This window comes from Erythrolamprus reginae, chromosome 1 (assembly GCF_031021105.1).
Source record: "Erythrolamprus reginae isolate rEryReg1 chromosome 1, rEryReg1.hap1, whole genome shotgun sequence".
Taxonomy (NCBI): Eukaryota; Metazoa; Chordata; class Lepidosauria; order Squamata; family Dipsadidae; genus Erythrolamprus; species Erythrolamprus reginae.
The window spans coordinates 123607751-123623680 of NC_091950.1; the positions used below are offsets into that span (position 1 = coordinate 123607751).

At 38.4% G+C, this 15930-nt stretch overlaps 1 protein-coding gene across 6 annotated transcripts in view; it reads right to left on the reverse strand.

The window, feature by feature from the left end:
- The window catches only part of TUB (TUB bipartite transcription factor), a 122347-nt gene that overhangs the window by 21107 nt on the left and 85310 nt on the right, over positions 1 to 15930 (reverse strand). For 2 of the 6 annotated variants that reach the window (XM_070763792.1, XM_070763775.1), the window contains exons 4-6: positions 15747 to 15881; positions 1882 to 2043; positions 676 to 797 (exon numbers count right to left, since the gene is read on the reverse strand). In XM_070763792.1, coding sequence (XP_070619893.1) covers positions 676 to 797; positions 1882 to 2043; positions 15747 to 15881 — 419 coding nt within the window. Of the gene's footprint in view, positions 1 to 675; positions 798 to 1881; positions 2044 to 15746; positions 15885 to 15930 lie in introns of all 6 variants that reach the window. The other 4 variants (XM_070763784.1, XM_070763768.1, XM_070763806.1 and 1 more) reach the window with 2 other exon arrangements.

Consider the following 15930-nt stretch of genomic DNA (forward strand, 5'->3'; position numbering starts at 1 on the left):
CTTCCAGCCAACCTCTGTAAGCCTATGATAAGGAACTGAGCTACAATCTAGTAATTGTAGTTGTATTTAACCTATTCCTGGGACTCTGCCCAACTGCTAAGACATTATTAGCATCGTGGTGAGGACTTTATAGATTTTACTTTCTTTTAGAAGAGACTGCTAAATGTTTTATTACTAATAAACTCTTAATACTAAATCCAGTGCTGTGCATCTTATTTTGGAGGGCTCGATGTTGGGACAGGATATCACTTCTGGGCTTCACTGACTTTCTAAACTTTAGAAGGTATTCATGGAGCCTCTTCTAAGTTTCAATACTAAAACCATTTCTTTCTTTCTTTCTTTCTTTCTTTCTTTCTCTTTCTTTGTGCTTTGTATACATGAAGAATTAATAGACTAAATTGCAAAAAATGTGTGTGGAAGCATTTTCTTGTTCCATCTTCACAACTATGGAATTTAATACAATAGATAAGGTGCTACATTTGCATCCAAAGAATGAAAAGGGTAAATAAAATAAGAAATGATTCTATACTTTAGCAAGGAGCTCAGGACCGACATTAAATATTTTGATGAGGAGAACTGTTATGAAGAATCCATGCAGATAAGTCAACATTACTTTAAATGTCTTGTTTAGATAATTCTGATATATTTTTAAGTCCACCGTATCAGATCACTCACCTTATTTGATTTCTTGCTTGTTGCAGAGCCTGGTCGGGTATTACTATTTAACTGTGAAGAACTTGAGCTATCTTCATCCTCTTCATCCTCCTCTTCATCAAAATTCATGCTACTTGAAATGCCTAAGAGATAGCCATTATATTTTAAGACTATATAACTATTGCATAATCAAACTGCTTACTCTCAGAACATGAATTTTATTTACTATATCAGAGCCTCTCCTCTTCATCAGTTTTGAAGTGCTAGAAATAGCATACCTTTGATTGCACCAATTTATGTTTCTCTTATTAGTCGCAGTTACCTATCAGTATGATGTTTTAAGGCCTTGTAAGATCTACTAATGTCTGCTCATATCCATAGTCTCACAATATTAACAGTATTGACAGTAGTTAAGAAGTGGGACTTGGGCAAAATGTAACTAAATGTTATTTTTTCTTTCAACTCGATTCATTGAAAAATAAATGAAATCTAAAGACCAGCATTTTATTTCCTAAAATAAATCAATATGTTTTGGAAAGAATATTAAATTAAATATTTGGTGCATTTCTGTCTAATCTATATTTCCTGCCCAGTTAATTTATCTACCAAATAACAAGGGTCCCTAGAAGCTTCATGGAGAAATAACATAGATTAGTTAATGGCAAACCTTGGTGTTACCAGCAAACATTTTAAGCAGATAAATTCAATCCAGGACCAAACAAGTGTATGGCATACAAAATATCTACCAGATTTTTTTTAAAAAAAAATCCTTTTATTGCTTGTTAAATGATATGTGGAGAGGCACTAACACTGAAGGAATCAGACATATTTCAAATATCAATTGGAGTGGAGCTAATTGGGTGCCAAGCATGACTATCTGCTGTATTTTTTGAATCTTGCTTACTGCTAGTAGCATATCCCTGGATTCAAACCATTAGCATTTTTTGTATGGAGAGGCTGGTATGGAGGGGCTGGTAAGTATATAATGCTTTGCAGACTTCATAATTTACTAGCCCTAAGCAACACCTACCCACAAAGTATATGAATTTTGTTATCTGACAATTCTATAAGGATACATACCGGTCCAATTTTGCAAGTGTGTGTGTGTATTGATAATGATGATGACATAAAAAGGCATAGGTCTACTTTTGCTCTCCCCTGCTCATATCCTGCAAACACCATGATGAAAAAAGCCAAAAATATTTGAATATTTCAATGAATTCTTACCTTTTTTCTGCATTGTTATTCTAAGGTCTTGTTTGCCTTGTTGGCTGGTGGCTAACACTTCTCCATCATCCTCATCATGGCAAGATTCCCCAACAGTAAGAATTTGAACTTGGCTCCCTGCTATCTGCGCTTCATCTTGAAAAGCAGCTGGACCATCAATACCTACCAACCAAGAATTCTCACATAAATTGCATAATAAAAAAATTTAAAGTGCCAGATCATATAGCGCCTTTTTTTTGGAGTATAAGATGCACCTTTTTCCTCACTAAAAAAGGCTAAAAATTTGGGTGTGTTTTATACTCTGAATCTAGTTTTCTTTTTTTCTACAGCTCTAACTAGCTGCTAACAATCTTCCCAGCTCTTACCTTGTAAATTTTTTTATTGTTACTCTCTGCAAATAATGTTTCTTTCCAGCCCTAACCAGGTACTAAAGATTTTCGCAGCTCTTAGCAGCTTGCAAGCTCTTTCATTGTTATTCTCTCCGAATAAGGTTTTTTTAAAGCCCTAACCAGAGGATAAAATAATGTGCTGAAGCTGACTAGACTAAGGATACTAGCCAGATGATATTTTTTTTCCTATTTTCCTCCCCCAAAACTAAGATGCATCTTATACTCTGAACAAACAGAAGCAAACAAGGTTCTTTTATAAGGTGGCAATTAGCCAGCTAAGCACTAGATGGCAAAAAAGATCCAGCCCTATTACATTTATTTAGAAGTTTCAGATTTATTTGTTAGTTAAGAATTTTAGTCTACTTTTCCTTCAGGAATGTGGTGCATATCTCTTTTTAAAAAATTGTCATAACTGTTGTGCAAGCTAAACTGGACTAAAAAATATTGTTTTGCCTGAAATCATCCCAGAGCTTCCATCTGAGGGTGGACTTGAATCCTTGTCTCCAAGTTCCTATTGTATTATTTTATCCTATTTTATCCAAGGTCCTATTGTATTATTTTATCCAAGGTCCCATTGTATTATTTTATCCAAGGTCCTATTGTATTATTTTATCTACAGTACTACAGCTTGAAAAACAGGGCCAGGGCTCTAAATGATATGAACAGACCAACAATTCAATTTCATAAATGTTAAGCTGCAAGAAAAAGAAAAGTCCAGAAAAAAACAGAACTATTAAAACGCCAAAATACCGTAGGTTATTGGAGGTGCTATACTATTGTTAGAAACAGAATAAATACTCTAAAACTAATTTGTTATTAAAACTGCATTATGAAATTCTACCACACAAGCACTTGTAATTCTTTAGTTTAGGATCTGCTTCCAATTAAAGCAAAAGTGAACTTGTGTAAGCAGTTTTGATTCAGCCCTACTGCATACATAACTGCAAAATAAACAAACTAGTTTTGGCGGATGTAGAGCTGGCTGCTGCTCTTTTCCTTGGAATATTTAATATACTCAAAAGCCTAGTGTCTCCACCGTGGTGACATCTGCACATTAGAATTCCAAAGCATGACTTAAAAAACTCCAGCCCTACTGAAAGCTGGCTCTGTAATTCTTGAATGGATTGCTTTAAAATAAGAATGATCAGAAAATAGCAGTTAAAAAAAGGTGCCTTGTCTTTCTTTTTTTCAATAAAATTTACTTTTGTGTACAGCTTACCAGAAAGTCACTTCATCAGCAAGTCTTTGATTTAATTGAAATCTCTTCATTTTGTTTTTGTTTTGTTTATTTTCCAACATCCCTCCCTCCCTCCCCCTTGCCTCTTATCTCTTGATTTTCAAGTGACACATATTTTAAAACTGTAAATAGCCAATAGGAGCATTGTATTTTCAATGACGTGATTTCTATAAGAACATGGTTTTAGATAACAGGATTGTTCAAGGAGGAGGTATTTTTTGGTGTATCATCTACTGAATTTCCATAGCATTCTGCCAAAAGCAGCACCTCGTAATGGATGGATTTATTGCAACTTAACACAGAATCAGCAACCTTGGAGGTCTTGTAGTCCAGGGGTCAGCAATCTTAAAAACTTTTGCTTCAGTGCATGCACAGAGGGACAATTTTCCTTCTGCACATGCTCAGAGAGCCGAAAATCACCAAAAATTAGGAAAGAATGGCAAAGACAGACTGGAGCCGCCACACCAAAATTGCAGACCACTTCTGTAGTGGTGCAACAGACTGCACGGGTAGGAACCCACATCTGCCAGAGCCACAAAACCAGGGTGGGCATGGCCAACTCCCTCCCTCCTCCTTGCCTCTTATCTCTTGATTTTCAAGTAACCCATATTTTAAAACTATAAATAGCCAATAGGAGCATTGTAACTGAATTTAAACATGCCTGGGATAAACATATATCCATTGTAAGATAAAATACAGGAAATAGTATAAGGGCAGACTAGATGGACCATGGGGTCTTTTTCTGCCATCAGAATGTTTCTATGTTTCTATGTCACTCCCATTAAGTCCATGACACACACACACACACCACCGCCACACCTACCCAGGTTTTGTGGCTCTATGTTTTATTCTCTATGAGAAAATAGTATCTCTCTCTTTTCCCTCCCTCACTCTCAACCTTTTCTCTTTGTGCTGTGGAATGATTGCCACCCCCAGTGGAGGCTTCTTTTCAGGCAACTCTCATCCCCCTCTCGTGACTTCCTGACTGGCTGTGGTGCATGTGGGATGACCCTCTTTCAAGCAAACACCAAGCCGCAGCAAAGGTGCATGTAGAGGACGGGCGGCTGCTCGCTTAAGGAGGACCTTTGGACACGGCTTCTCTCCTGCCCTAAGGATCCCCCCATTGCCTTGCCATATCCCATGCCACTCCCCCTCCGCAGCTCTTCAGCTGAGGAGGAAGGATTTGAACTCCAACCTGAAACAGCAGGAAGCGAGGGCTGCCTTTCGCGGAAATGTGGCATGAAGGCAACTACAGGGCCGCTTCTCTCCTGTTCTGAAGGATCTAGCCATCACCATGGCATGCCCCCCCCCCCCCAATGAGAGAAGGAAGGAGAGGAGACTCACTGGAGCGAAGGCAGTCTTCGCTTCCTGTCACTTGGGCTGGAGCTTACACCCATCCCGCCTGGCCAAAGAGCTGGGGGGGGGGGAGCATGGTAAGGCAATGGCCAGATCCTTAGGGCAGGAGAGAAGCTGCATCCTAAGATCTTCCTTAAGAGAGCAGCTGCCCACCCTCCATGTTCACCTTTGCTGCACTTTGGCGCATGTGCTGCACTTATCCACACATGTGCACCCTCCTGGCCCTGCCACAGCCAGCCAGGGAGTAGCGAAAGGGAGAAGAGGGTCACCCAAAGGGAAGTGTCCACCGAGGGAAGCTATGTTCCTCAACCAGAGCTGGAGAATCAGCTCTGGCTGCTTCTCCATTCCTGTCGTCGCTCTTACCTTCTTGATGAGGAAGGAGAGGTTGAGGCCAGCCAGTGATGGGACAGGGAGCCACAGCAGGGGCCCCAAAGAACTGCATGAGGCTCCAGAGCCATAGGTTGCCAACTCCTATTCTAGTCCAATTCCCTGCTCAGGCGGGAAACTCAATACCATTCCAGACAATGTCCAGTCTCTTCATAAAAGCCTCCAGTGCTGCATTACCCATAACTTCTGGAGGTAAGTAATTCCACTAATTAACTGTTCTAATGTCTCTTTAATTCTAGGTTGGTTGTCTCCTTGATTAGTTTCCATTCATTGCTTCTTGTCCTGCCTTTAATTGCTTTGGACAATAGGTTGATCGCCTCTTAGATAATGGAACATCGTTATCATGTACCTTGTTTAATTTTATATGCTAAAGTTGTGCTTAAAAAAGCACTACTGAGATGCAGGAAATTCTCAAATGTTAAGAGTTGGAATCAAATACCAAGGAACTACATTCATTATTCAACCTAACAAAATAGGTTTCTACAATAGATAGGATTAGCCTAAGATTGCAAGTCAATGCCTACAGATGTCCAAGCTATTTCTTATTCATTAATTAATTCATTAACTCATTCATTTATTCAGTAATTCATTAATTCATTCACTCATTCGATGGCTTACAACAATATAAAACATAACAATATAATAGAAAAGAAGTCAATATTGAGATTCAACACACTAAAATTACAAAACAATAAAATCCCATTATACAAACCTGCAAATCAATCCAATCAACCTATAAGCTATTCCTTATACTCATTCCCACATTTTAAGGCTTACTTTGTGTTGTGGTTCAGCCTGAGGCTCCTCAGGGACCGGCTGGATCTCTGCCGGATCCATGCCCAGAGGAGAAGGACAGTGAACAGGAGGGGGAGGACCAGGCAGACGGGGGAGAGGAACGTCAGGAAGAGGAGGAGGGAGAGCAGCCTGAGACACCCCCGGGGGGGGGGGGGGCTCTCCCCAGCTAGTAGCCTGGATTCATTGGATGAAGACGCACAGGCTATAATAGACATGACACAGCGACGAGCAGCTCAAAGACGGGGCCAATTAGAAAGGTATTTCCATCCCTGAATTGGCAACAGCTGGGTTTGGGTGTGGTTCTCCTCAGCAGGGTTGAAAAGGCAGGCCCGCTCTTACAGTCTTGTGGAGAGTTATCAATTGGGAGTCCTGTGACCTTGCTTCGATCCTCGGCGTCCCTGATCTTGGCTTGTGGCCTAGAAGTCTGGAAGACTTGGGGGAGGCGTGGGTTTTATTATCTCCAGCGTTGTTTTTGCCAGCAAGAATCCTGTTTTATTGCCTGGCCTTCATGAAACCTCTGTGAAGCTTCATAGTGTTCCTGTCTGTAAGAACAGTTTTTGTTACCTGTGTTTGCTTTGAATTATATAAACTGCCTTTGCTTTTTACCAGTGTGTCTGGATACTCTTTTTGGTTGGTGTTGGCGTCTGGGGGGACCCAGAAAGAACACTTTGATTATTGCTGAGCATAAACTATTTGCAACTTTTCTCCTCAGCTTTTTAAAAATAATATTTATTTATTTATTTATTTATTTATTGGATTTCTATGGCCTCCCTCTCCGAGGACTCGGGGCGGCTCACAATATTTTTTATTTGGAAGAAAACTTCCACATCGTAGGGCCTACTTAGCAAATAATTGTTCTGATATAAATTATTTTTAGCAAGAAATTCTTCGCATGTGGCTCACAGATACAAATATCCACTCATGTGCATAAGACAGTGCTTTCTCTACACATATCATGTCTTTGCATGCAGTACCAATTTTCTAAGGTTTGGAAACATTGATGACTTATGGCTACAATTGAGCTCAAACTGTTGCTAAGCAAGACAATTGTTAAGTGAGTTTTGCCCCATTTTACATCCTTGCTTGCCACAGTCTTTAAGTGAATCAGCCCAGTTATCAAATTAGTAACACAGTTTTTAAATGAACCTGGCTTCCCTGTTGACTTTGCTTGTCAGAAGGTCGCAAAAGATGATCAATCACATAATCCCACTGCAATTGTCATAAATATGAACCAAGTGAATTTTGATCATTTAATTAAATTTTGATCACATGGTCATAGGGATGCTGCAACAGTTGTATGTGTAAAAAATAGTTATAAGTCACTTTTTCAATGCCATTGTTAACTTCAAACAGTCACTAAATGAAAGGCTGTAAGTCAAAGACTATCTGTATTTAACCCCATCACAACCACCAATAGTGGAATCTCAGCAAAATAAAATCATTCCTTCAACCTACAACTATCATATTTCATTGCCTGCTCAGACCACGTTCTCAAAGTTCAAATACTCCTATTTACCCCAAAACATCAATCTTGTGATTGGTGGGCTGAGAGTGAGTGATTGGCCCAAAATCACGCAGATAGCTTTCATGCCTAAAGTGGGCCTAGAACTCAAGCTCCTGATTTCAAGACCAAAACATTAGGCATTACCAGTATGATACATGGTGATATATATTACTGTAATATTGTTATTACATATTGATACACTAGTGCTATATAAATATACATTTAAATTAAGTTGTTATTAACAGCCCTTTACTTCAGGCTTTTTACCCAATTTCATTTTTAAGCAGAATTCTGCCTTTTTTAAATGCAAACTAGACATCAAAAATTAGCTTTTGAATATACTATTTAAAAATTAAATATAGCATTAATTTCTAATAAGGGCAGATATGTAGCCCATTGTTTAAAGAATAAAAATCAAGGCATCTTTGGCCAGGTCTGTAACTACAGTAAAAGAAAAAGTTGCATTGTATAAGAACACCTGCCGTATTTGGCTCTGTCTCAATAAATTTATAAGAGGGTCTTTCATGAATGAGATTCAGAAAACCATTCAATGAACATTGTGTACAGTCTATTGAATATAGAATTAGAAAATACACCAGCACTTTAGCTAAAATGAATAGCCTTTACAAAATCAGAAATGAAATGAATGTTTGTTAGCCAAGCATTGTATAATGTTATTTCTCTGCATAACTTAAAAATTAATCAGAACACTTTGGATAAGAAGGTATGTTATCTATATACTGTACCTATTTTAAGAGACACCGGGTGAAGGTAGCATTTTGCAAATCTGCATGCATCTTCAGAAACAAATACATTCAAATCAGATTTGTAAGTTCAGCAACTTTAATTTAGTTCAGCAACTTTAAGGATTTGGGGGATTTGAGACACCTTTCCCCCAGGCTTATTATAATTTATGTTTGGTATGTATGTGCTGTTTGGTTTTTAATTATGATAGGGTTTTAAGGTTTTTTTAATATTAGATTTGTGCCAGTATAATATTGTTTTTATCGTTGTTGTGAGCCGCCCCGAGTCTTCGGAGAGGGGCGGCATACAAATCTAATAAATTATTATTATTATTAATTATAATTATTATTAACTTCTTGTCCAAAATAATAAAAACAAAGGTTGAGCTTAGTCAGTACAGCAGCAGCAATGTGAGAATCTTGCCAAAACCAGGGATGATATGATATTACATGGTTTGCATTTGTACAACAGAATCAAAATCATAATGTGCGTTTTATCACAGTCTCCACCACCCTTATTCCATTATCCCTGAAAAAAAATGTACTCCTCTCAGCCCAGGTTATTTGGAATAGCAAAAGTGTGAGAATGAATTGATTCCAATATGGAAAGTACTATGTCCAAAGTACACAGATTCTGGCGAGGGCATGGAGCATTAGATGGAAGAATGAGGACAGCCTTTATGGAGAGATTGATGGCCGGATGCTGGATCTCTCCAGAGAAAGGAGAGATCATAAGATTGCCCACATGTACTCCAGGCAGCTGCTTCTCATAAACAGCCTACCGGAACTTTCTACAGTCAGCTTATAAATCAAGCAGCTGGAAGTCGGAGGGTTCCAGCTAAGCTCACAGTTGTACAACCTATATGTATTCATAAAGCTCGATCATGCCTCATTTCTAAATCCCTTTTGGAATTACTTTTTTTTTTTACTGCCTTTCAAATATTAATAACTTTTGAAATGGTAAGTTTTTATTGCATTCATTATGTGAGTCTCCTTCTTAGCAAAATAAGTTTTAAATATGATTTAAGGATTTGGGGAGAAAATACTTTTAGGAATAAACAGCAAAAAGGTTGTTTAAAATGTTATTTTGGGAAAGTTAAAAATGAACTAAGGATCCAGATGGATTTGGATTTGAAATAAGTCTCTCAAATTAATTATAAGAATCCATTCTTTGGGAAATTGCCATTACACGGGAATTACAAAAGAGACATGTTAAAAAATGAAAGGATTTTCTGAGAAGGGACAAAGAAAAAAATAAAGCCATATCAAATTCTAGGACCTTATTTGGAAGAATTAAAAACCAGGATTGTTGAAAATATAAGGAAGGAATATAAACTTTCATTATTAAAAGTTTAGTAGATGCTTGAAACAAACTTCCAGCAGACGTGGTTGGCAAATCCACAGTAACTGAATTTAAACATGCCTGAATATAAACATACCGTATTTTTCGGTGTATAAGACGTACGGGTGTATAAGATACACCCAGATTTTAGAGGAGGAAAACAAGGAAAAAAGTATTCTGAACCAAATGGCGTAGTATTATATTGTTTAATAAAATATCAGTGTAGCAGAATACTTTTTACAACCATGTATACTTATTACAAACTTCAAACTTGACGCTTCAAGACTTGTGGACTTTAGCTCCCAGAATTTCTCCACCAGTCATGCTACCTTAGGAATGGGAGTTGTAGTCCACAAGCCTTAAACATGCCAGGTTTGAAGACCCTTGCACGCCTAACCCCTAACCCAGGGGTCTTCAAACTTGACAGCTTTAAGACTAGTGGACTTGAACTCCCAGAATTCATCCACTAGTCATTTTACCTGAGGTTCTCAGGCGTCCTCCGCCGCACGTCTTTTACCTGGCCGAAGATTGCCGGAAGCACCTGTGGCTGCCTTGCACGGAGCTCCCCACCCCAAGAGATGAGCACTGGTATTAAACTGAGAGAAAAGCGCTTTTGGAGTGCAGGATAAAATGGGGGTGCGCGGGGCGGGGGGAGACTGAACTCCCAGACAGAGAATCAGTCACACAGGAGACTTGGAAACTAGCGCAGACACCACTTGATGCTGAAGCGAAGGACAGAAGGAGTTCTACCATCCCTCTTTGCAACCAGGGCTAGTATGTGCGGCCAGCGGCAGGATGGCCTCAGATGGCAGTGGTGGTTGGCAAAGGGCACACCAAAGAAAGCTGCCTCAGCCAGAGAGAGGCAGCCCCTGCCCAGCCCCTGCCACAGCCGCTCGCCCGAGCCACTTTTCCGCCTGCTGGGAAGGCTCCTCGGGCAATGCCTGTCGGTCTCCCGCAGGGAGGGAAGCAGCCATGGGCTGCCAGGCGACCTCGGGGACAGCCGCCGAAGCACGGGAAGGCTGCCGCTGTTGCTACTGACCGCTGCCCAACTCCTCCCCCCCCCCCAGCATTCGATGTATAAGACCCAGCTTTGAGGCACTTTTTTGAAGTAAAAAGGTGCGTCTTATACACCAAAAAATACGGTATATCCATCTTAAGATAAAATATAGGAAATAGTATAAGGGCAAACTAGATGGACCATGAGATCTTTTTCTGCCCTCCATCGTCTATATTTCTATATGATCAAGGTTAAAATAGATTCAGAGCTGTCTCTGGTAACCTTTAGACGTGCTGTTCAGAAATTAATGGTGAGCTTTTAGGATTTTATTTATGGTTACAAGTTGAAATATGAGAAAATCATTTGTTGTATTTTAAGAGAAAGTGATATATTACTAAAATTGTTTATATCTGTGATGACAGGGAAAGTTACCTCTGTATATATTTCTTTTCTATTTTTCTTTCTATTCATTTTCTGTGCTTTCTATTTTTTTCTTTTTCTTTTTTGTTAGTTTGTATTTTTTCAATTATAATCTTTTATAAAAATATTTTTTTTTAAAACCCAAATAATTTAATATGAACATATACACCATGGTTCTGAAGCAGCTTGGAGACCTCTGTGTGTACCATCTGTTAAAGTAAAAACAATTATGCAAAGACATATTTCATTAAATGTATTTCAGCTAATTTGTTCCTTAGAAAAACTAGGGCTGATCTTGCTGTGATTATGGAACCTAGGCAAGACTGCATATTAAGCAATGAAATCTCTTATGCCTCAATATTTCAGCTGCAATTTAAATTCTCATATATATATTAGAATAATCCCACTAATCTAGATATCTAAATCCAAGCAAGAACATATGCCACAACTATCTTCATCAATTTAATCACAATTTAATCACAATTGTGTTAGACCAGGGGTCTCCAAACTTGGCAATTTTAAAACTTCTGGAGTTCAACTCCCAGAACTGAAGTCCACAAGTGTTAAATTTGCCAAGGTTGAAGACCCCTGTGTTAGACCATAAGTGAGGTAGCCCCCGGAATGATAATGGGGAAACAGTATCTTCTTAAATCAACCTTCTGTTAATACAACCTATCTTAGTATCCTACTACTTTCAGAAAAGAGACTTTTGCTGAGTTTCATATTTATACAAATACAGTAGACACTTGGGTTATTCCCTTATGAATAAATATGGACAACAGCTAGCAAACCTCTTGAGATATTATGTCCAAATCCAAAGCAGTTCTCTTCACTAAACGAAGACCTTCATGACATTCCAGCATGAAAACATACTATTTTTTTTTAAACCAACCATGTTATTTGCAAAGGGCTTTGCATATGTAACAAGAGACATGTGTATAAACCTAACACTGTACTGAAGCTTGCTCTTTTTCCCCCAAGTTCAAGCAGGATTGATACAAAATGAAACAAGAACCAATATGCTAGTTAAAACAAAGCTGATAAATATTGAATTAGGAGACAGGAGTATAGCAGTTCTCTTGATGGCTGAGAAGTATTCAATTTCGGTTTCTAAAAACAGGAAAAGTCTCCTGCGCACCCATTGTGATGTGAAAGCTTCTCACCCACAAGCATTGTATATTGTATGAATAGAGAGGATTTACCAAGAAGCACTTGGGGGGGGGGTTGTTTATATAAACCGCTGTTATGAGAATAAATGCAATTTAAAGGCTTTTACAAGAGAAACTGGACCATCTCACATACATAAGTACAACTACTTTGAACATCGTCACTATCAGCACTGTCTGGTACAACAGACTCTGAACATCAGTTGGAATAGAATAGGATAGGATAGGATAGAATAAAATAGAATAGAATAAAATAGAATAGAATAGAATTTGATTGGCCAAGTGTGATTGGACACACAAGGAATTTGTCTTGGTGCATATACTCTCAGTGTACATAAAAAAGAGACGTTCATAAAGAATCATAAGGGTTAATTAATTAGTGATAGTTTGTGTACAAATAAGCAATTAAATCATATTAGGAACCAGTCAATATAAATGGTAAGGATACAGCAACAAAGTTACAGTGATATAGTCATTTGTGGGAGGAGATGGGTGATGGGAATGATGAGAAGATTATTAGCAGTGCAGATTTAGGAAATAGTTTCACAGCGTTGAGGGAATTATTTGTTTAGCAGAGGAGTTATTGTTATTGTTGCCATTATTATTATTATTATTATTATTATTATTATTATTATTATTGGCCAAGTGTGATTAGACACACAAAGAATTTGTCTTTGGTACATGTGCTCTCTCTCTCTTATATATGCTCTCGAATATATAATATATATTCATCAAAAATCATAACATGCAACACTTAGTGATAGTCATAGGATACTAATAAGCAATCAAATAAGTCTAGGAACAATAAATGCAATATAAGTTGTAAAGATAAAAGCAACATTGATATACAAGCAACATGGGAAGAGAGGTACTAGTAAGGATGAGAAGAATAGTAATACCTTCTTAGTAGTTAATTTAACAGTTTTGTTGGAATTAGTTGTTTAACAGTGTGATGGCATTTTGGGGGAAACTGCCCATGTGTCTTGTTGTTCTGATGTGCACAGCTCTATAGCATCACTTTGAGTTAGAAGTTGATGTCCAGTATATGAGGTGTCTATAGATATTTTCACAGCTCTTTTTGATTCATGCAGTATACAGGTCCTCAATAGAAGGCAGATTTGTAGCAATTGTTTTTTCTGCAGTTCTAGTTATGATTAGAAACTTCAACAACTGAAGTTTGTGTCTGTCTTGTTTGGTTGAAGAGCCCAACCAGACAGTTATAGAGGTGCAGATGACTAGACTTAATAATTCCTCTGTAGAACTGAATCAGCAGCTCTTTGGGCAGTTGGTGCAGAAAGAATATTCTTTGTTGTGTTGTTTTTTTATGATGTTTTTGATCTTAGGTGTCCATTTTAAGTCTTGACATATGACTGAACCTAGAAACTTGAAGGACCATACTGTTGATACTGTGTTGTCCAGTATTGTAAGAGGTGGTAGCATAGGAGGCTTTATCCTAAAATCTACCACAAATTTCTACAGTTTTGAGCGTAGTTCTGGTTGCACCACAAGACTAGTTGTTCAACCTCCCATCTGTATGCAAGTTCATAATTGTTGTCTCGAATGAGATCAATCACTGTTGTAACATCTGCAAACCTTGGTAATTTAACAAAGGGATCTTTTGAGATGCAGTCATTGGTATATAGAGAAGTGGAGGGCTTGGAGGGCTCCTGTGCTAATTATACAGGTATCTGATGTGATTTTGCCTAGCTTCAACAGCATCCTTTTGCAAAAAGAATAATTTGGCAGAAGTGTGCGTTGGGTTTAGCAAGCCCTACACATGATTACCCCACATGATTTAGGAAACATAGTGGAAACTACTGTAGTATGGGCATCCTTTCAAAGGATTACAAGTTTTCCACATTTAGATTCAGGGAGCTGGTGTTAAGGTAACTTTTATTTATTAATCGGCATTATTGTGACCTTTTTCTCATTATTAGAGTATTGTGCTTCATGTTTCCAAAATCTTGTAATTTGAAGAAATGCAAAAGGTCAACTCACATCATCACCAATCAAAGCAGAGATGACCTCAGTGGATAACATAAACTCCATCTACTAAATGCTCTTGAACAATGTGTAGCTTGAACAAATCAGACACATTAAATGCAGGTAGTTCCTTGACATACAACCACAAGGGAGCCCAATATGTCTGTTGCTGTGAGATATTTGTTTTGCCCCATTTTACAACCATTCTTTGCCACAGTTGTTAAGTCAATCACTGCAGTTGCTAAGTTAGTAACATAATTGTTATATGACTTTGCTTGTCAGAGTCACAAAAGCAAATCACATGACCCAGAGACAGTGCAACTGTCATAAATAACAGTAAGTTGACATGTGTCTTAATTTTGATCATGTGACCATAGAGATGCTGCAACAGTCATAATTGTGAAAAAATGGTCATCAGTCACTTTTTTTAGTACCGCTGTAACTTCAAACGGTCACTAAATGAACTGTTACAAGTCATACCTGTGGTGTTCCCTTTTAAATGATGCGTCTTGTTCTAATTCATTCACAGAATCATAGAATCATAGAGTTCGAAGGGACCTCCAGGGTCATCAGGTCCAACCCCTTGCTCAATGCAGGATTCACTAAACCATCACAGAAAGATGACTGTCCAGTCTCTGTTTGAAGACCTCCAGTGAAGGCGAGCTCATCACCTCCTGTGGCAAACTTTTCCACCGGTTTATCACCCTTACTGTTAGAAAGTTTTTTCTGATATCTAATCTAAATCTACTCCCTTGCAGTTTCATTCCATTGTTTGTGGTCCTTCCATGTGCTAATGAGAACAATGCTGATCCCTCTGCTCTGTGACAGCCCTTCAGATATTTGTAGACAGCTATTAAGTCTCCTCTCAGTCTTCTCCTTTGCAGACTAAACATCCCTAGATCCTTTAACCGTTCCTCATAGGACATGGTTTCCAGATCACTCACCATCCTTTTAACTCTCCTTTGAACTTGCTCTAGTTTATCAATATCCTTTTAAAATTGGGCCGCCCAGAACTGAACACAGACTTCCAAGTGTGGTCGTACCAAAGTACTGTAGAGTAGAGAGGAATAATTACTTCACGTGAACGAGATTCTATGCTCCTTCTGATACATCCCAGGATTATGTTTGCCTATTTTGCAGCTGCTTCACACTGTTGACTCATGTTTAATCTGTGATCTCATGTGTCTATAGATATTTTCACAGCTCTTTTTGACTCATGCAGTATACAGGTCCTCAATAGAAGGCAGATTTGTAGCAATTGTTTTTTCTGCAGTTCTAGTTACGATTAGAAACTTCAACAACTGAAGTTTGTGTCTGTCTTGTTTGGTTGAAGAGCCCAACCAGACAGAGGAGATGAGGCATACAAATCTAATAAATTATTGTTATTATTATTAATATGTCAGGTCCTTCTCACCTGTGCTGCTGCTCAGACATATTCCTCCCATTCTATATGTGCTGTTTTCATTATTTTTGCCCAGATGTAGGATCTTGCATTTCTCTCTGTTAAATACCATTTGTTAGCATTCGTGCCTGGCATGCAGCTTACCTTTTTGTTTGCCTTTCTTCTCTTTCCTAGTGCTGCTTGTTTGACAGCTTCCTGTGGCGGCTTTGGGTTTTTTAGTTGACTTCGGAGCCTGTGGATCTGCAGCCACCTTGACATCTTCTTGCTCAGTCTCTTGTACTGCTTGAAGTATTTGGGGTGACCCAAAGAGATAGGTAAAAAAAACAAA